This window comes from Salvelinus alpinus, chromosome 20 (assembly GCF_045679555.1).
Source record: "Salvelinus alpinus chromosome 20, SLU_Salpinus.1, whole genome shotgun sequence".
Lineage (NCBI taxonomy): Eukaryota > Metazoa > Chordata > Actinopteri > Salmoniformes > Salmonidae > Salvelinus > Salvelinus alpinus.
The window spans coordinates 81,287-103,877 of record NC_092105.1 but is presented as its reverse complement, the minus strand read 5'-3'; the positions used below and the strand labels follow the sequence as shown (position 1 = coordinate 103,877).

The 22,591-nt window shown below is 41.0% G+C and overlaps 1 protein-coding gene across 1 annotated transcript; it reads right to left on the bottom strand.

The window, feature by feature from the left end:
* Positions 1 to 14,501: 14,501 nt before the first annotated feature.
* On the bottom strand, positions 14,502 to 18,091 carry LOC139547254 (uncharacterized). The gene is made up of 7 exons (XM_071356315.1): positions 16,929 to 18,091; positions 16,626 to 16,800; positions 16,219 to 16,511; positions 15,931 to 16,097; positions 15,554 to 15,808; positions 15,091 to 15,447; positions 14,502 to 14,970 (listed from the first exon to the last, which is right to left on the bottom strand). The coding sequence occupies exons 1-7, from the start codon at positions 17,677 to 17,679 to the stop codon at positions 14,734 to 14,736; spliced, it is 2,235 nt and encodes a 744-aa protein (XP_071212416.1). The 5' UTR covers positions 17,680 to 18,091; the 3' UTR covers positions 14,502 to 14,733.
* Between the last annotated feature and the right edge of the window lie 4,500 nt (positions 18,092 to 22,591).

Sequence of the window (22,591 nt, the reverse complement as noted above, 5' to 3'; positions counted from 1 at the left end):
CCTGGTCTAAAGTAGAGTATTATATAGGGAATAGGGCCCTGTGTCTAAAGTAGAGTATTATATAGGGAATAGGGCCCTGGTCTTAAGTAGAGTATTATATAGGGAATAGGGCCCTGGTCTTAAGTAGAGTATTATATAGGGAATAGGGCCCTGGTCTTAAGTAGAGTATTATATAGGGAATAGGGCCCTGGTCTAAAGTAGAGGATTATATAGGGAATAGGGCCCTGGTCTACAGTAGTGTATTATATAGGGAATAGGGCCCTGGTCTAAAGTACAGTATTATATAGGGAATATGGCCCTGGTCTAAAGTAGAGTATTATATAGGGAATATGGCCCTGGTCTTAAGTACAGTTTTATATAGGGAATAGGGCCCTGGTCTACAGTAGAGTATTATATAGGGAATAGGGCCCTGGTCTACAGTAGAGTATTATATAGGGAATAGGGCCCTGGTCTCAAGTAGAGTATTATATAGGGAATAGGGCCCTGGTCTCAAGTAGAGTATTATATAGGGAATAGGGCCCTGGTCTTAAGTAGAGTATTATATAGGGAATAGGGCCCTGGTCTTAAGTAGAGTATTATATAGGGAATAAGGCCCTGGTCTAAAGTAGAGTATTATATAGGGAATAGGGCTCTGGTCTAAAGTAGAGTATTATATAGGGAATAGGGCCCTGGTCTACAGTAGAGTATTATATAGGGAATAGGGCTCTGGTCTAAAGTAGATTATTATATAGGGAATAGGGTCATGATCTTAAGTAGAGGATTATATAGGGAATAGGGCCCTGGTCTACAGTAGAGGATTATATAGGGAATAGGGCCCTGGTCTAAAGTAGAGGATTATATAGGGAATAGGGCCCTGGTCTACAGTAGAGTATTATATAGGGAATAGGGCCCTGGTCTAAAGTAGAGTATTATATAGGGAATAGGGCCCTGGTCTAAAGTAGAGTATTATATAGGGAATAGGGCCCTGGTCTAAAGTAGAGTATTATATAGGGAATAGGGCCCTGGTCTAAAGTAGAGTATTATATAGGGAATAGGGCCCTGGTCTAAAGTAGAGTATTATATAGGGAATAGGGCCCTGGTCTAAAGTAGAGTATTATATAGGGAATAGGGCCCTGGTCTAAAGTAGAGTATTATATAGGGAATAGGGCCCTGGTCTTAAGTAGAGTATTATATAGGGAATAGGGCCCTGGTCTTAAGTAGAGTATAATATAGGGAATAGTGCCCTGGTCTAAAGTAGAGGATTATATAGGGAATAGGGCCCTGGTTTAAAGTAGAGTATTATATAGGGAATAGGGCCCTGGTCTAAAGTAGAGTATTATATAGGGAATAGGGCCCTGGTCTACAGTAGAGTATTATATAGGGAATAGGGCCCTGGTCTAAAGTAGAGTATTATATAGGGAATAGGGCCCTGGTCTAAAGTAGAGTATTATATAGGGAATAGGGCCCTGGTCTAAAGTAGAGTATTATATAGGGAATAGGGCCCTGGTCTAAAGTAGAGTATTATATAGGGAATAGGGCCCTGGTCTAAAGTAAAGTATTATATAGGGAATAGGGCCCTGGTCTAAAGTAGAGTATTATATAGGGAATAGGGCCCTGGTCTAAAGTAGAGTATTATATAGGGAATAGGGCCCTGGTCTAAAGTAGAGTATTATATAGGGAATAGGGCCCTGGTCTAAAGTAGAGTATTATATAGGGAATAGGGCCCTGGTCTAAAGTAGAGTATTATATAGGGAATAGGGCCCTGGTCTAAAGTAGAGTATTATATAGGGAATAGGGCCCTGGTCTAAAGTAAAGTATTATATAGGGAATAGGGCCCTGGTCTAAAGTAGAGTATTATATAGGGAATAGGGCCCTGGTCTAAAGTAGAGTATTATATAGGGAATAGGGCCCTGGTCTAAAGTAGAGTATTATATAGGGAATAGGGCCCTGGTCTTAAGTAGAGTATTATATAGGGAATAGGGCCCTGGTCTTAAGTAGAGTATTATATAGGGAATAGGGCCCTGGTCTAAAGTAGAGGATTATATAGGGAATAGGGCCCTGGTCTACAGTAGTGTATTATATAGGGAATAGGGCCCTGGTCTAAAGTACAGTATTATATAGGGAATATGGCCCTGGTCTAAAGTAGAGTATTATATAGGGAATATGGCCCTGGTCTTAAGTACAGTATTATATAGGGAATTGGGCCCTGGTCTAAAGTAGAGTATTATATAGGGAAAAGGGCCCTGGTCTAAAGTTGGTTATTACATAGGGAATAGGGCCCTTGTCTAAAGTAGAGTATTATATAGGGAATAGGGCCCTGGTCTAAAGTAGAGTATAATATAGGGAATAGGGTCCTGGTCTTAAGTAGAGTATTATATAGGGAATAGGGCCCTGGTCTTAAGTAGAGTATTATATAGGGAATAGGGCCCTGGTCTAAAGTAGAGTATTATATAGGGAATAGGGCTCTGGTCTAAAGTAGAGTATTATATAGGGAATAGGGCCCTGGTCTACAGTAGAGTATTATATAGGGAATAGGGCTCTGGTCTAAAGTAGAGTATTATATAGGGAATAGGGTCATGATCTTAAGTAGAGTATTATATAGGGAATAGGGCCCTGGTCTACAGTAGAGGATTATATAGGGAATAGGGCCCTGGTCTAAAGTAGAGGATTATATAGGGAATAGGGCCCTGGTCTACAGTAGAGTATTATATAGGGAATAGGGCCCTGGTCTAAAGTAGAGTATTATATAGGGAATAGGGCCCTGGTCTAAAGTAGAGTATTATATAGGGAATAGGGCCCTGTGTCTAAAGTAGAGTATTATATAGGGAATAGGGCCCTGGTCTTAAGTAGAGTATTATATAGGGAATAGGGCCCTGGTCTTAAGTAGAGTATTATATAGGGAATAGGGCCCTGGTCTTAAGTAGAGTATTATATAGGGAATAGGGCCCTGGTCTAAAGTAGAGGATTATATAGGGAATAGGGCCCTGGTCTACAGTAGTGTATTATATAGGGAATAGGGCCCTGGTCTAAAGTACAGTATTATATAGGGAATATGGCCCTGGTCTAAAGTAGAGTATTATATAGGGAATATGGCCCTGGTCTTAAGTACAGTTTTATATAGGGAATAGGGCCCTGGTCTATAGTAGAGTATTATATAGGGAAAAGGGCCCTGGTCTAAAGTTGGTTATTACATAGGGAATAGGGCCCTGGTCTCAAGTAGAGTATTATATAGGGAATAGGGCCCTGGTCTAAAGTAGAGTATTATATAGGGAATAGGGCCCTGGTCTTAAGTAGAGTATTATATAGGGAATAGGGCCCTGGTCTTAAGTAGAGTAATATATAGGGAATAGGGCCCTGGTCTAAAGTAGAGTATTATATAGGGAATAGGGCTCTGGTCTAAAGTAGAGTATTATATAGGGAATAGGGCCCTGGTCTACAGTAGAGTATTATATAGGGAATAGGGCTCTGGTCTAAAGTAGATTATTATATAGGGAATAGGGTCATGATCTTAAGTAGAGGATTATATAGGGAATAGGGCCCTGGTCTACAGTAGAGGATTATATAGGGAATAGGGCCCTGGTCTAAAGTAGAGGATTATATAGGGAATAGGGCCCTGGTCTACAGTAGAGTATTATATAGGGAATAGGGCCCTGGTCTAAAGTAGAGTATTATATAGGGAATAGGGCCCTGGTCTTACGTAGAGTATTATATAGGGAATAGGGCCCTGGTCTTAAGTAGAGTATTATATAGGGAATAGGGCCCTGGTCTAAAGTAGAATATTATATAGGGAATATGAACCTGGTCTACAGTAGAGTATTATATGGGGAATAGGGCCCTGGTCTAAAGTAGAGGATTATATAGGGAATAGGGCCCTGGTCTAAAGTAGAGTATTATATAGGGAATAGGGAATAGGGCCCTGGTCTAAAGTTGAGTATTACATAGGGAATAGGGCCCTGGTCTAAAGTAGAGTATAATATAGGGAATAGGGCCCTGGTCTTACGTAGAGTATTATATAGGGAATAGGGCCCTGGTCTTAAGTAGAGTATTATATAGGGAATAGGGCCCTGGTCTAAAGTAGAATATTATATAGGGAATAGGGCCCTGGTCTAAAGTAGAGGATTATATAGGGAATAGGGCCCTGGTCTACAGTAGAGTATTATATAGGGAATAGGGCTCTGGTCTACAGTAGAGTATTATATAGGGAATAGGGCCCTGGTCTTAAGTAGAGTATTATATAGGGAATAGGGCCCTGGTCTTAAGTAGAGTATAATATAGGGAATAGTGCCCTGGTCTAAAGTAGAGGATTATATAGGGAATAGGGCCCTGGTTTAAAGTAGAGTGTTATATAGGGAATAGGGCCCTGGTCTAAAGTAGAGTATTATATAGGGAATAGGGCCCTGGTCTACAGTAGAGTATTATATAGGGAATAGGGCCCTGGTCTAAAGTACAGTATTATATAGGGAATATGGCCCTGGTCTAAAGTAGAGTATTATATAGGGAATATGGCCCTGGTCTTAAGTACAGTTTTATATAGGGAATAGGGCCCTGGTCTAAAGTAGAGTATTATATAGGGAATAGGGCCCTGGTCTACAGTAGAGTATTATATAGGGAATAGGGCCCTGGTCTAAAGTAAAGTATTATATAGGGAATAAGGCCATGGTCTACAGTAGAGTATTATATAGGGAATAGGGCCCTGGTCTAAAGTAGAGTATTATATAGGGAATAGGGCCCTGTGTCTAAAGTAGAGTATTATATAGGGAATAGGGCCCTGGTCTTAAGTAGAGTAATATATAGGGAATAGGGCCCTGGTCTAAAGTAGAGTATTATATAGGGAATAGGGCTCTGGTCTAAAGTAGAGTATTATATAGGGAATAGGGCCCTGGTCTACAGTAGAGTATTATATAGGGAATAGGGCTCTGGTCTAAAGTAGATTATTATATAGGGAATAGGGTCATGATCTTAAGTAGAGGATTATATAGGGAATAGGGCCCTGGTCTACAGTAGAGGATTATATAGGGAATAGGGCCCTGGTCTAAAGTAGAGGATTATATAGGGAATAGGGCCCTGGTCTACAGTAGAGTATTATATAGGGAATAGGGCCCTGGTCTAAAGTAGAGTATTATATAGGGAATAGGGCCCTGGTCTAAAGTAGAGTATTATATAGGGAATAGGGCCCTGGTCTAAAGTAGAGTATTATATAGGGAATAGGGCCCTGGTCTAAAGTAGAGTATTATATAGGGAATAGGGCCCTGGTCTTAAGTAGAGTATTATATAGGGAATAGGGCCCTGGTCTAAAGTAGAGTATTATATAGGGAATAGGGCTCTGGTCTAAAGTAGAGTATTATATAGGGAATAGGGCCCTGGTCTACAGTAGAGTATTATATAGGGAATAGGGCTCTGGTCTAAAGTAGAGTATTATATAGGGAATAGGGTCATGATCTTAAGTAGAGTATTATATAGGGAATAGGGCCCTGGTCTACAGTAGAGGATTATATAGGGAATAGGGCCCTGGTCTAAAGTAGAGGATTATATAGGGAATAGGGCCCTGGTCTACAGTAGAGTATTATATAGGGAATAGGGCCCTGGTCTAAAGTAGAGTATTATATAGGGAATAGGGCCCTGGTCTAAAGTAGAGTATTATATAGGGAATAGGGCCCTGGTCTAAAGTAGAGTATTATATAGGGAATAGGGCCCTGGTCTAAGTAGAGTATTATATAGGGAATAGGGCCCTGGTCTAAAGTAGAGTATTATATAGGGAATAGGGCCCTGGTCTAAAGTAGAGTATTATATAGGGAATAGGGCCCTGGTCTAAAGTAGAGTATTATATAGGGAATAGGGCCCTGTGTCTAAAGTAGAGTATTATATAGGGAATAGGGCCCTGGTCTTAAGTAGAGTATTATATAGGGAATAGGGCCCTGGTCTTAAGTAGAGTATTATATAGGGAATAGGGCCCTGGTCTTAAGTAGAGTATTATATAGGGAATAGGGCCCTGGTCTAAAGTAGAGGATTATATAGGGAATAGGGCCCTGGTCTACAGTAGTGTATTATATAGGGAATAGGGCCCTGGTCTAAAGTACAGTATTATATAGGGAATATGGCCCTGGTCTAAAGTAGAGTATTATATAGGGAATATGGCCCTGGTCTTAAGTACAGTTTTATATAGGGAATAGGGCCCTGGTCTATAGTTGGTTATTACATAGGGAATAGGGCCCTGGTCTCAAGTAGAGTATTATATAGGGAATAGGGCCCTGGTCTAAAGTAGAGTATAATATAGGGAATAGGGTCCTGGTCTTAAGTAGAGTATTATATAGGGAATAGGGCCCTGGTCTTAAGTAGAGTATTATATAGGGAATAAGGCCCTGGTCTAAAGTAGAGTATTATATAGGGAATAGGGCTCTGGTCTAAAGTAGAGTATTATATAGGGAATAGGGCCCTGGTCTACAGTAGAGTATTATATAGGGAATAGGGCTCTGGTCTAAAGTAGATTATTATATAGGGAATAGGGTCATGATCTTAAGTAGAGGATTATATAGGGAATAGGGCCCTGGTCTACAGTAGAGGATTATATAGGGAATAGGGCCCTGGTCTAAAGTAGAGGATTATATAGGGAATAGGGCCCTGGTCTACAGTAGAGTATTATATAGGGAATAGGGCCCTGGTCTAAAGTAGAGTATTATATAGGGAATAGGGCCCTGGTCTAAAGTAGAGTATTATATAGGGAATAGGGCCCTGGTCTAAAGTAGAGTATTATATAGGGAATAGGGCCCTGGTCTAAAGTAGAGTATTATATAGGGAATAGGGCCCTGGTCTAAAGTAGAGTATTATATAGGGAATAGGGCCCTGGTCTAAAGTAGAGTATTATATAGGGAATAGGGCCCTGGTCTAAAGTAGAGTATTATATAGGGAATAGGGCCCTGGTCTTAAGTAGAGTATTATATAGGGAATAGGGCCCTGGTCTTAAGTAGAGTATAATATAGGGAATAGTGCCCTGGTCTAAAGTAGAGGATTATATAGGGAATAGGGCCCTGGTTTAAAGTAGAGTATTATATAGGGAATAGGGCCCTGGTCTAAAGTAGAGTATTATATAGGGAATAGGGCCCTGGTCTACAGTAGAGTATTATATAGGGAATAGGGCCCTGGTCTAAAGTAGAGTATTATATAGGGAATAGGGCCCTGGTCTAAAGTAGAGTATTATATAGGGAATAGGAACCTGGTCTAAAGTAGAGTATTATATAGGGAATAGGGCCCTGGTCTAAAGTAGAGTATTATATAGGGAATAGGGCCCTGGTCTAAAGTAAAGTATTATATAGGGAATAGGGCCCTGGTCTAAAGTAGAGTATTATATAGGGAATAGGGCCCTGGTCTAAAGTAGAGTATTATATAGGGAATAGGGCCCTGTGTCTAAAGTAGAGTATTATATAGGGAATAGGGCCCTGGTCTTAAGTAGAGTATTATATAGGGAATAGGGCCCTGGTCTTAAGTAGAGTATTATATAGGGAATAGGGCCCTGGTCTAAAGTAGAGGATTATATAGGGAATAGGGCCCTGGTCTACAGTAGTGTATTATATAGGGAATAGGGCCCTGGTCTAAAGTACAGTATTATATAGGGAATATGGCCCTGGTCTAAAGTAGAGTATTATATAGGGAATATGGCCCTGGTCTTAAGTACAGTATTATATAGGGAATAGGGCCCTGGTCTAAAGTAGAGTATTATATAGGGAAAAGGGGCCCTGGTCTAAAGTTGGTTATTACATAGGGAATAGGGCCCTGGTCTTAAGTAGAGTATTATATAGGGAATAGGGCCCTGGTCTTAAGTAGAGTATTATATAGGGAATAGGGCCCTGGTCTAAAGTAGAGGATTATATAGGGAATAGGGCCCTGGTCTACAGTAGTGTATTATATAGGGAATAGGGCCCTGGTCTAAAGTACAGTATTATATAGGGAATATGGCCCTGGTCTAAAGTAGAGTATTATATAGGGAATATGGCCCTGGTCTTAAGTACAGTTTTATATAGGGAATAGGGCCCTGGTCTAAAGTAGAGTATTATATAGGGAATAGGGCCCTGGTCTAAAGTAGAGTATTATATAGGGAATAGGGCCCTGGTCTCAAGTAGAGTATTATATAGGGAATAGGGCCCTGGTCTAAAGTAGAGTATTATATAGGGAATAGGGCCCTGGTCTGAAGTAGAGTATTATATAGGGAATAGGGCCCTGGTCTTAAGTAGAGTATTATATAGGGAATAAGGCCCTGGTCTAAAGTAGAGTATTATATAGGGAATAGGGCTCTGGTCTAAAGTAGAGTATTATATAGGGAATAGGGCCCTGGTCTACAGTAGAGTATTATATAGGGAATAGGGCTCTGGTCTAAAGTAGATTATTATATAGGGAATAGGGTCATGATCTTAAGTAGAGGATTATATAGGGAATAGGGCCCTGGTCTACAGTAGAGGATTATATAGGGAATAGGGCCCTGGTCTACAGTAGAGGATTATATAGGGAATAGGGCCCTGGTCTACAGTAGAGTATTATATAGGGAATAGGGCCCTGGTCTAAAGTAGAGTATTATATAGGGAATAGGGCCCTGGTCTAAAGTAGAGTATTATATAGGGAATAGGGCCCTGGTCTAAAGTAGAGTATTATATAGGGAATAGGGCCCTGGTCTAAAGTAGAGTATTATATAGGGAATAGGGCCCTGGTCTAAAGTAGAGTATTATATAGGGAATAGGGCCCTGGTCTAAAGTAGAGTATTATATAGGGAATAGGGCCCTGGTCTAAAGTAGAGTATTATATAGGGAATAGGGCCCTGGTCTTAAGTAGAGTATTATATAGGGAATAGGGCCCTGGTCTTAAGTAGAGTATAATATAGGGAATAGTGCCCTGGTCTAAAGTAGAGGATTATATAGGGAATAGGGCCCTGGTTTAAAGTAGAGTATTATATAGGGAATAGGGCCCTGGTCTAAAGTAGAGTATTATATAGGGAATAGGGCCCTGGTCTACAGTAGAGTATTATATAGGGAATAGGGCCCTGGTCTAAAGTAGAGTATTATATAGGGAATAGGGCCCTGGTCTAAAGTAGAGTATTATATAGGGAATAGGGCCCTGGTCTAAAGTAGAGTATTATATAGGGAATAGGGCCCTGGTCTAAAGTAGAGTATTATATAGGTAAGGGAACTCCCCCCCCAATTGTACAAAATAACATGGCAACTTATTGGCAGAGAGCGAACCATACACACGATGGGATTGTGTGGGATTTCATATTACAACCGGCGCTGTTTCGTGCAAAGTTGGTGGCAAATGCCATATTGTAAATGAGCTGTGTAACACCCCAAAATTCCTATAGTGGGCGTGTGAGTTCCATCTTATTTTTTCATAGGCTTACTGTAACGCAAGTCAAGACCCAAGAGTCAAATTTTGAGATTTTGACAATTTTGGCAAAAACTTATCACCCCCTTAAAAAAGTGCTTTCTGGACCGTTTTTCGAAATTCTTTTGATTTTTATGTCAATTACACATGTGTAAGAACTGTATGAAAATACTTTTGTCAAATTTTATTAACATAATTTTTTTGACATTTTTATTTTGCCTTAAGCAATATGTTTTGTGCATTTGGAATGTGATTTCATAGGAAGTCAAAAGTCAAAAGTCAAAAATGTCAAAAATTTGGAAAAAATGTATCACCCCCTTTAAAAAAGTGCTTTCTGGACCGTTTTTCGAAATTCTTTCGATTTTTATGTCAATTACACATGTGTAAGAACTGTATGAAAATACTTTTGTCAAATTCTATTAACATAATATTTTTGACATATTTATTTGGACTTAAGGAATATGTTTTGTGCATTTGGAATGTGATTTCATAGGAAGTCAAAAGTCAAAAGTCAAAAATGTCAAAAATTTGGAAAAAATGTATCACCCCCTTTAAAAAAGTACTTTCTGGATCGTTTTTCGAAATTCTTTCGATTTTTATGTCAATTACACATGTATAAGAACTGTATGAAAATACTTTAGTCACATTTTACTGTCATAATTTTTTATAAATGTTTACTTGTACTTAAGGAATATGTTTTGTGCATTTGGAATGTGATTTCATAGGAAGTCAAAAGTCAAAAGTCAAAAGTCAAAAGTTAAAAGTCAAAAATGTTAAAAATGTGGAAAAAACATATATTCCATTTAAAAAAGTGCTTTCTGGACCGTTTTTTGAAATTCTTTCGATTTGTACGTCAATTACACATGAATAAGAAGTGTATGAAAATACTTTAGTCACATTTTACTATCATCATTTTTTATAAATGTTTACTTGTACTTATCACCCCCCAAACCTCCATAAATCACTCAGGCCAGCACCCATTGATTTGGGGCCGTAGTATAGTGCTCCCATGGACGTCTGGATGACACCTAAAAGCATTTAAAACCGTTTTGAAAAATGACATGAAAAAATGAAAAATATTTTTTTTTTACTTTTTTGGGAAACCTCCTTAAATCACTCAGGCCAGACCCCATTGACTCGAGAATAAAAAACATAAAATATTTTTCAGAAATAAAAACAGAATATTTTCTGACTTTTTTGGAAAACCTCCATAAATCACTCAGGCCAACACCCATTGATTTTCGTCCGTCGAATAGTGCTCCCAGAGCGGGTATGGAAGTCCGGATGCCCCCTAAACGCAATTTCATCCAGGCATCTGGTAACCTAAAAAAAATACCAGGTGCACGAAAAGTTTGGACTTAGAATATTTTTCGAGTTTTTTGGAAAAACTCCATAAATCACTCAGGCCATTGAGTCGAGAATAAAAAACTAAAAATATTTTTCAGAAAAAAAACATAGAATATCTTCTGACTTTTTTGGAAAACCTCCATAAATCACTCAGGCCAACACCCATTGATTTTCGTCCGTCGAATAGTGCTCCCAGAGCGGGTATGGAAGTCCGGATGCCCCCTAAACGCAATTTCATCCAGGCATCTGGTAACCTAAAAAAAATACCAGGTGCACGAAAAGTTTGGACTTAGAATATTTTTCGAGTTTTTTGGAAAAACTCCATAAATCACTCAGGCCATTGACTCGAGAATAAAAAACAAAAAATATTTTTCAGAAAAAAAACATAGAATATTTTCTGACTTTTTTGGAAAACCTCCATAAATCACTCAGGCCAACACCCACTGATTTTTGTCCGTCGAACAGTGCTCCCAGAGCGGGTTGGAAGTCTGGATGCCCCCTAAACGCAGTTTCAACCAGGGCATCTGGTAACCTAAAAATAATGCCAGGTGTACAAACAGTTTGGACTTGTTTGTGTGTGTGTGAGCTTTTCTTTGACATCTGTTTCGAGAAATGACTGATTTACAGTTCATGAAGGTTGCCTAATCACACACTTAAAGTTTTGGAAAGATCTGACTTTTTTAACCCTTTTAAACAGCACCTATGACCCCATTTTAAGGCACTTCCGGTTGGCACAGGAAGCTATAGGTAAAGACATATGCTGATCTGGGTATGCTCTTAGAGAATCCTGAGTTTTAAGTCTATACGTTAAGAACTGACTGATTTACACAGGGTTGAATGCACTATATATCACAAACTGCTGGTTGGGTATGGCAAAACACTTTTAGGGTGATTTAACCACTTCCGGTTGCTCCAGGAAGCTTAGAATCAACACAGGTAGACCTCATAGTGGCCTGATGGATTGTTATCAAAGACAGGTTCATAAGACATTCATAACCCACATAGGCTTCAGGTTGAATTTAGAGGTGCACTCAATGTATTCCTATGGGGCTACATTTCATTGTATACTGTTTGATGTAAACACCTTCTTTTAACTGTGAAGGGTTAATGCCACAGAGTCAAGGTTAGGCTTGCACAGATCGGGAGGACCTTAGGAGTGTTCCTGAGGTAAAATTGTGCTTCTAACCTGAACGGTTCTCTCTCTGTCTCCCAAAAGCAAATCAAATTGACATGGAGGTCAATAGGTCATTTGTGTCCGTCTTCTTGTAACGGTCGCTGCGCTCAGACCGAGCAAGCTACGGTTAAGCAGGGCATCTCGTTGAACTCGGCACGGCCTGGAGATAATAGTAATGCCATTGCAGGCTTTGTGTGTCTTTAAGCACCGTACTTTTTCACTCCATCCTTGCTTTTTGTGTGTGTATGTTTGTGTGAGAGAGCTTTTCTTTGACATCTGTTGGGAGAAATGACTGATTACAGTTCATGAGGGTTGTCTAATCACATATATGAAGTTTTGAAAAGTTCTGACCTTTTAACCCTTCAAAACAGCATCTATGACACCATCTTAAGGCCCTTCTGGTTGTCACAGGAAGCTATAAGTAAAGAGATATCCTGATCGGGGTATGCTCTTAGAGAATCCTGAGTTTTAAGTCTATACGTTAAGAACTGACTGATTTACACAGGGTTGCATGCACTATATATCACAAACTGCTGGTTGGGTATGGCAAAACACTTTTAGGGTGATTTAACCACTGCCGGTTGCTCCAGGAAGCTTAGAATCAACACAGGTAGACCTCATAGTGGCTTGATGGATTGTTATCAAAGACAGGTTCATAAGACATTCATAACCCACATAGGGTTTATTTTTAAGAATGCACGTTAAATTTGCAATATGATTCAACACATCATATTGCAAAAGTAACACACACTGTTATGTTTGCAATATGATTCAACACATCATATTGCAAAAGTAACACACACTGTTACGTTTGCAATATGATGTGTTGAATCATATTGCAAACATAACACACACTGTTACTTTTGCAATATGATGTGTTGAATCATATTGCAAATTTAACGTGCATTCTTTAAATACTTTAAATACTTTAGAAATACAAAATCGAACAGGCTTGTTGGGGTTTGTCTCTATGGGCCGAGCCGGTTTCAATGCACCTAGTCTTGAGACTCTGGGACTTTTCTAAACGTCGCCAGTTTCGTTGAGGTCAAAATGAATTGAAAACATGGCAAATACACAAGGCTTTTTATCGATCCGAGAACCTTCTAGAGCCACATAATTCACTGTGCACAATCGACCTGAGGTCTAGAACAGGTTTGTAAATTTTCAGAACTCTAGGTCTAACGGTCCTTTAAAAGTTGGAACAAAAGTAACTACCACAGGCACTGTCTGCCTCTTAGCCCCTCAGTGTGTCCCTCCATCATTTCTGTTTGGGTGTGTAAATTTTTCTTTGAAATCTGATGGGACTAATGACTGATTTACAGTTCAGGAAGGTTGCCTAATCACAAATATGAAGTTTTGGAAAGATTTGACTTTTTTAACCCTTCGAAACAGCTCTTTTGACACCAATTATGGCACTTCCGGTTTGCACAGGAAGCTGACAGTAAACACATATCCTCATTGGAGTAGGCTTTTACAGAATCCTGAGTTTTAAGTCTATACATTAAGAACTCAGTGATTTACATAGGGCTGAATGCACTATTTCTCTCAAACTGCAGGTTGGGTATTGCAAACACTTTTAGGGTGATTTTAACCACTTCCGGTTGTTCCAGGAAGCTTAGAATCGACACAGGTAGACCTTATGATGGCCTGATGGACTGACATCAAAGACAGGTTCCTAAGACCTTCATAACCCACATAGGCTTCAGGTTGAATTTGGAGGTGCAGTCAATGTATTCCTATGGGGCGAAATGTCATTGTAAACTTTTTGATCTAAACACCTTCTTTTAACTATGAAGGGTTAATGCCACAAGGTCAATGTTAGGCTTGCACAGATCGGGAGGACCTTAGGAGTGTTCCTGAGGTGAAATTGTGTTTCTAACCTTAACGATTCTCTCGCTGTCTCCCAAAAGCAAATCAAATTGACATTGAGGTCAAAAGGTCATTTTGCTCTGTCTTCTTGTAACGGTCGCTGCGCTCAGACCGAGCGAGCTACGGTCAAGCGGGGCGTCTCGTTGAACTCGGCACGGCCTAGAGATAATGGGCATGCCATTGTCGGCTTTGTGTGTCTTTAAGCACCGTACTTTAACACTCCATCATTGCTTTGTGTGTGTGTGTGTGTGTGAGAGAGAGCTTTTATTTGACATCTGTTTAGAGAAATGACTGATTTACAGTTCATGAGGGTTACCTAATCACACAAATGAAGTTTTGAAAAGATCTGACTTTTTTAACCCTTCGAAACAGCACCTTGGACACCATTTTAAAGCACTTCGGGTTGGCACAGGAAGCTTAGAATCAACACAGGTTGACCTCATAGTGGCCCGATGGATTTTCATTGAAGACAGATTCATAAGGCATTCATAACCCACATTGGCTTCAGGTTGAATTTAGAGGAGCAGTCAATGTGGCAATGTATTCCTATGGGGAGAATATATACAGTCTACAGCTGGACTTTATTGTTTATTTCACCTTTGTTTATTATCTACTTCATTTGCTTTGGCAATGTAAACATATGATTCCCATGCCAATAAAGCCAAATTATTTTTCCCAACCTTCACAGACAATATTCAACACTTTCAAATTAAGTGACAAACTAAATGCAAACCTTGAAAAAAGCACAACACAAAGAATTACTCAAATAGTTATTTAATAAAACAGAACAAGCATTTACATTATAAACAATCACACCAAAATAGAAAATTTAACAGACAGACTAAATTACACACATTTTACACTTCTAAAATTTAAACAAGCACACCAAAATAGAAAACCACACAAAATCAGAACAGTGTAAAATGAGTCTATAACAATCTATAGGAATATTCGGAAGAGGAAGTCCTGTTGTTGGTCGGCTCGCCTTCCTTCGAGCTGCATCAGGGCTTCCCTCGCTTCTCCTGCAGCTTTAACCTCCTTGAGGCAATGGCATTTTTTAGTCGGCACTTGTTGGAGTTGGAGTTCAGTTTGCGCATACCTTTCAATGTGACAATGGGGGAGTGGGGGGGCAACTTTTTCTTCATTTTGAGGGGTGAGAGTCGCATGGGGCTGATGGCGACCACCATGCGGCGCCTGGTCATCCTCTTCATCCTCCTTGGGGTGTTTTCCATCTCCACCTGAGGAGGGTGACAGAGCAAACACAAGAAATTAGATATATAAATGCACACTTGACTGTTACATAGTTTACAAGTACATTTTGATAATCGAATGTGTCCTGTCAGAATAGCTGATCTTACTGGAGGTTGTCTGGCCATCTGTTCCTCATCTTCATCCTTTTCATCCTCCTCCTCCGAGTTGCTGGTGGACGTGCCAGACTCCTGGTACACCACCTTTGTCTCTTCAGAGGTGGTGCTCCCCTCGGAGAGGGGGGCGTCCTCTCTCACCTTCTGCGTTATATTTCCTGAGGTGGAGGGCTGGTTCTCTGCGGCGACTGTGTTATCTACCCCCTTCAATGCAGCCTCAAAGAGTTCCCTGGTTTCATTTGCTTGGGACGGATTTAAATTCATGGCATAATATTTGTCTGCCGTCTGGATGTTGTGGCACATAAAGTTGGCCACCCTTTCCCTGTCAATTTTCGGGAGCATGTTTTTAACCTGTAAGACACACACACACACACACACACACAAATATATGATATTATTTCGGACAACAGTGGAATAGGATCTTACAATAATTAGATTCCTATCTAATCTGACTTACGTGAGTGACAATGGAGGTCCGCAGGTCAGTGAAGGATGGACATTCGGGCAGACCCATCTCCTTCCACACCTCCCTCAGGTAGGCAGGCAGGTTCTTCATCTGCGTGTTCGTTGAATTGAAAAAGAAGTGCCGGGCCTTCTTTCCCCCTGAGAGACAGTGTTTGAACTTCAGGAAGTCCGTAAACCAACTGTACTCCTCCTTTGTCAGCGACATCTGGACCATGCCATACTCTCTGTTCGTTTTGTGTTCCCCCACCTAATAGAAATTGAACACAAAAAACCCCACAAAAATACACATTACGCTCCGGCGACTGCAGTTGTTTCCAAAGATAAACAACCAAGCAAACAAACACAGCCAGCTGTATTTTATAGACTTACATTGATCAGATACACCCCAGACTGGTCACATTTAGCCTCCTCCACCTCCTTCACCAACATGTTCTTATACAGGCCTGGTCTGTGGCCATATATGGAGGTAAAATAGGCACACAGGTACCCATAGAACCGGTACTGATTCCTCTGTGTTCTTGTTTCTTCCAATGTTTCTGTGGGAACATGAAAATAAAAAAAGGCAGCTTCATAATCACACTCTGTAATGCACTCTATACACCTCTGACGTCTATAAGTGTTTAAAAACAGTGACATCACAGATTGAGAAAAACTTACTCAGCACTTCAGGGATTTTTGTCTTGGCTAGAGACTGGCACTCCAGCAGGCTCTTCTTGGACACCACCTTGCCTTCCTTGTTGTCCTTCACCTTCACCTGGTGAAGGGAAACTGGCCGTCTCATGGACCTGCTAATGCCCTTCATCAACCGGTTGATCCCCCTCCACTGGTTCACGGTCAGCCGGCAGCCAGGTGGAGGGGTCTCCTCAGAAAATTTTAGAAATGCACCAATAGTCAAGGTGTAGTGGTTGACTGTGGTGATTGCCTTGTTCTTCTGGAGGAATTGAACCCATCTGAAAAAACACACACACACACACACACACACACACAAAAAAAAAACATACAATCAAATACTGTATTGTTAATTAATGCTTGTGAGACTAGAGAGAAAAAATAACTCTGCTTACTTCCTTATTTTGTCATGGTTTGTCAGGAAAATGAGAGAGGACTGGTATTTCTCATTCTTCGCCATGTAGTTAAGAAATTGTGTCACCCTCTTGACCTTTGAGGCACAATTTTCTCTTAGCTTATAGTTTGGATTGGGGCCTTCACAGGTCTTCTTGAATCCCTCAATAAACACACCTAATCAAAAAAACATAACATTTTATACTAGAATTACAATCTCATGAGGCTACATGAATCAGTCAGGTGGTTTATCCTATTATTTTCAAACACAAACTCTTGCCACTATTTGAAGAAACAGTACTTACTCATAGCAGAGCCCGGGAAGATGAGTTTGCAGCTAGATCCTGACACTGTAGGCTCCTCTCTCTGGTCCCCTGAACCTGTCGCTTGGTCCTGCTGCAGCTCCTCTATTGTGTCTGTGTCTGCCTGAAAGTTGAGGGCCTTCTTTGCTGGACTCACACTGGCAATCCCCATCTGCCTTTTCAGCAGCTGGTACTTCTTCCTCACTCTATGTAATGCAGAGATCAACTTCAGGTTGTCCTCTTTAAGTGATGTGTTGGTCTCACTTCTCATAGTCAGTGCATAATCCCTCTCTTGCACAGCTTTCTTCAGTCTCTGGCAGTGGCAGGAATCGTCTTTGCAGTCCACTTCCTCCTCTGCTTCTGTTTGTGAACAATACATTGCCTCCTCCTCCTCCTGTTCTTTCCTTGCAGTCTCCACAATATCAAAATCTGTCGCCAGTGGGATGGCAGGGATCAATGCCCTCAATGCCGCCAGCCTCTCCATCGTCAGCCGTCTCTTAAGGTCGTCTAAAACCCGTCTCCTCTGTCCTCTGTTGAGCTCTGAGTGGGTGTCCATATGCCGGTCTAGTCTGCTGAGATGTGTGGAGCATCCTAACACTGGACACTGCTCCTGCCTGACATTGACACGGCCCGACTGCCAATTACAAAGGATTATCCTTTCCTCACTGTTCCTCACATGGTGTACATACCTAAGGTGCTGACTGAAGCCAATCACAGCCTTATAGCAAATTGGACATGAGCGCACAGGAGCCATCTATACTATTCTATGCTATTGAAAAGTGAAAAAACTGTAAATGAAAAACTTAACACAATCCCTTAAGCAATACAGAAAGTACACTGTTTCAGGCTGCTTAATTGATACTCATAAACACTCCTCACCACTCTAGAATATCCTTCTTACAACAACCTGCACTCCTCTGGTTGTCAGCCACAGGTGAAATGCAGTCAATTAGAAAAAAAATCTCTCTTCTCCTTTTAAACTCCCCCCCCAAACTCCTCCCATGCTGTCAGCATATGACCAAACTCTGTATTTTTCCATTTAATAATGCTCAGAGTGGGCTACATCAGATTACTTTTCTGCGGTCACCGGTCAAACCGAATGAGCTACGGTCAAGCGGGGCGTCTCGTTGAACTCGGCACGGCCTAGAGATAATAGGAATGCCATTGTCGGCTCTGTGTGTCTTTAAGCACCGTACTTTTTCACTCCATCATTGCTTTGTGTGTGTGTGTATGTGAGAGAGAGCTTTTCTTTGACATATGTTTAGAGAAATGACTGATTTACACTTCATGAGGGTTGTCTAATCACACAAATGAAGTTTTGAAAAGTTCTGACCTTTTTAACCCTTCGAAACAGCACCCATGACACCATTTTAAGGCACTTCCTGTTGGCACAGGAAGCTATAGGTAAACACATATCTTGATTGGGGTATTCTGTTACAGAATCCTGAATTTTAAGTCTATATGTTAAGAATTGACTGATCTACATAGGGTTGAATGCAGTGATTTTCAAAATTGCAAGTCATGTATAGCATGGACACCTTTTAGGGGGATTTTAACCACTTCCGGTTTGTCCAGGTAGTTTAGAATCGACACAGGTAGACCTCATAGTGGCCTGATGGATTGTCATCAAAGACAGGTTCATAAGACATTCATAACCCACATAGGCTTCAGGTTGAATGCAGTCAATGTGTTCCTATGGGATGACAATGACATCCCAAGAGCAAAAGACTTTAAATGTAGGTCAAGGGTCATTTTCTTGTCACGGTGGCTGCGCTCAGACCGAGCGAGCTACGGTCAAGCGGGGCATCCCGTTGAACTCGGCTTGGCCTGGAGTCTATGGTGATGTCATTTTAGTGGTGATATCAGAATGCTATTTTGGTGCATGCATGGAAGGCCCTGTGAAATTTGGGCCTGCTCTGAAATATGTGATAGTTGGCTTCTAAAGGAGTTGGAAAAAGTGAGTTTGGAGTCGGATGGTATCAGTTTGGTGTCTGAAAAGATGTAATTGACTGATGGACACTTGCTAGCTAACTTTTGTTGACACTTGCTAGTTGACTTGCTAGTTGACTTTTGTCCATTTGCAACATGTTTCAACGGGGAGGGACCATGAGGCAAAAGCGACATGATGAAATTTAACAAAACGAGCGATGGAGAGGAACCACTATCACTGCCCGGCCATCCTGAGGTCATCAGACCGTTGACTTTTGCATTTATAAAGTATTTAAAGAATGCCCGTTATATTTGCAATATGATTCAACATCACATCATATTGCAAATATAACGGGCATTTGCAATATGATGTGATGTTGAATCATATTGCAAATCTAACGGGCATTCTTTAAATACTTTACAAATGCAAAAGTCAACGGTCTGATGACCTCAGGATGGTCGGGCAGTGATAGTGGTTCATCTCCATCGCTCGTTTCGTGAAATTTCATCGTGTCGCTTTTTCCTCATGGTACCTCCCCGTTGAAACATATTGCAAATGTACAAAAGTCAACGAGCAAGTCAGTGTCCATCAGTCAAATAGATATTTTCAGACACCAAACTGATACCATCTGACTCCAAACTCACTTTTTCCAACTCCTTTAGATGCCAACTATAACATAGTTCAGAGCAGGCCCAAAATTCACAGCGCTTTCTATTTAAACCATAATAAAACAAATAATACGTAGTTATGTTCTAGCTGCGGGTCCAGTTCACACATTATGTTTAGCCCTATGTGAGGCGACCTCGAATCCCAAGTTTCGGCTCGATAGGTCATTCGGTGCCCGAGCAAAACCCTAATTGGTGCTGAAATTCCACTTTTTTCATTGCCTTGCTACGGGGTCCTTGAATGAGCAATCAAACAGGCTTGTTGGGTTCTGTCTCTATGGGCCGAGCCGGTTTCACTGCACCTAGTCTTGAAACTCTGGGACGTTTCTAAAGGTCGTCCGTTTCGTTGAGGTCAAAATGACTTGAAAACATGGCAAATACACGAGGCTTTTTATCGATCCGAGAACCTTCTAGAGCCACATAATTCACTGTGCACAATCGACCTGAGGTCTAGAACAGGTTTGTAAATTTTCAGAACTCTAGGTCTGACGGTTCTTTAAAAGTTGGAACAAAACTAACTACCACATGCACTGTCTGCCTCTTAGCCCCTCAGTGTGTCCCTCCATCATTTCTGTGTCGGTGTGTTTTTTTTTTTTTTGAAATCTGATGGGATGAAGGACTGATTTACAGTTCATGAGGGTTGTCTATTCACATATATGAAGTTTTGGAAAGATTTGACATTTTTAACCCTTCGAAACAGCCAATTAGACACCAGTTATGGCACTTCCGGTTGTCACAGGAAGCTATAAATAAACACATATCATCACTGGAGTAGGCTGTTAAAGAATCCTGAGTTTTAAGTCTGTATGTTAAAAATTGACTGATTTACATAGGGCTGAATGCACTATTTCTCTCAAACTGCAGGTTGGCTATGGCAAACACTTTTAGGGTGATTTAACCACTTCCGGTTGCTCCAGGAAGCTTAGAATCGACACAGGTAGACCTCATGGTGGCCTGATGGACTGACATCAAAGACAGGTTCATAAGACATTCATAACCCACATAGGCTTCAGGTTGAATTGCGAGGTGCAGTCAATGTATTCCTATGGGGCGACATGTCATTGTAAATTGTTTGATGTAAACACCAGCTTTTAACTGTTAAGGGTTAATGCCACAAGGTCAAGGTTAGGCTTGCACAGATCGGGAGGACCTTAAGAACATTCCTGAGGTGAAATTGTGCTTTTAACCTTAACGGTTCTCTCTCTGTCTCCCAAAAGCAAATAAAATTGACATGAGGTCAATAGGTCATTTGGGTCCGTCTTCTTGTAACGGTCGCTGCGCTCAGACCGAACGAGCTACGGTCAAGCGGGGCATCTCGTTGAACTCGGCACGGCCTGGACATAATAGTAATACCGTTGCAGGCTTTGTGTGTCTTTAAGCACCGTACTTTTTCACTCCATCCTTCCTTTTTGTGTGTGTGTGTTTGTGTGAGAGAGCTGTCTGTTGGGAAAAATGACTGATTACAGTTCACGAGGGTTGTCTAATCACACAAGTGAAGTTTTGAAAAGATCTGACCTTTATTACCCTTCAAACCTGACCCTATGCACCATTTTAAGGTACTTCCAGTTGACATAGGAAGCTGAACGTGAACACATACCCTCCTTGGGGTAGGCTCTTATATAATATTGAGCTTTAAGTCTTTATGTTAAGAACTGACTTATTAACAGAGGGTTAAATGAGTGTGTGTTACTTCATAAAATCACATAAAATCACAGAATTCTCGCAGAGCTTCGAGACCCACTTTAAAAATGTTCGTGTGAACAAACTGCAACTGGATCTGTGATTTTTTTGAAAAAAAAATTCCTCTTCGTGAACATCACCAAATGGACAATGTACTATTTCTCTTAAATTACGATAGATAAACGGCAGTTTTTTTTTTTCCTGACACCGTACGCTTATGTACTTTGACGTGAAGCGGTCAAATCGCACCCTACTTTTTGTTTTTGACCTTTGATCCCAGCAAAATGGCCATAACTCAAAAAGCGCCGAAGCCTCGACGCCATCTTGTTCGGGGCCAACTTCCCTTTACTCCAAACCTACGCTCGCCGAGTTTCGTCTTCGAAATATTTTCCGTTTAGGAGAAAAGGCCGCGCTCGTTTGCCCCGTGTTCGTGCGCCTGCAATATGATTTATTTTCCGCCTTGTGGGAATTTTCGAGAATGCGGGGAGCAAGTCAAAAATTTGTTATTTTTATAAAACGGCGACCGAAAGTCCGAAACGATTTCCGACATGACTTCCCGAAAGAGCTCCCCCGCGCCCTCGGCCCGACGCCGTCCGCGATTTTCCCGGACGAAGTCGGACGTCAGGTAAGGGACCGTACATTTCCAATGGGAGAATCCTCACCGATCATACGGCTCCCGTACCAGATGTCCCTTATGTATGGAATAGGGCCCTGGTCTAAAGTAGAGTATTATATAGGGAATAGGGCCCTGGTCTAAAGTAGAGTATTATATAGGGAATAGGGCTCTGGTCTAAAGTAGAGTATTATATAGGGAATAGGGTCATGATCTTAAGTAGAGTATTATATAGGGAATAGGGCCCTGGTCTACAGTAGAGGATTATATAGGGAATAGGGCCCTGGTCTAAAGTAGAGTATTATATAGGGAATAGGGCACTGGTCTAAAGTAGAGTATTATATAGGGAATAGGGCTCTGGTCTAAAGTAGAGTATTATATAGGGAATAGGGTCATGATCTTAAGTAGAGTATTATATAGGGAATAGGGCCCTGGTCTACAGTAGAGGATTATATAGGGAATAGGGCCCTGGTCTAAAGTAGAGGATTATATAGGGAATAGGGCCCTGGTCTACAGTAGAGTATTATATAGGGAATAGGGCCCTGGTCTAAAGTAGAGTATTATATAGGGAATAGGGCCCTGGTCTAAAGTAGAGTATTATATAGGGAATAGGGCCCTGGTCTAAAGTAGAGTATTATATAGGGAATAGGGCCCTGGTCTAAAGTAGAGTATTATATAGGGAATAGGGCCCTGGTCTAAAGTAGAGTATTATATAGGGAATAGGGCCCTGGTCTTAAGTAGAGTATTATATAGGGAATAGGGCCCTGGTCTAAAGTAG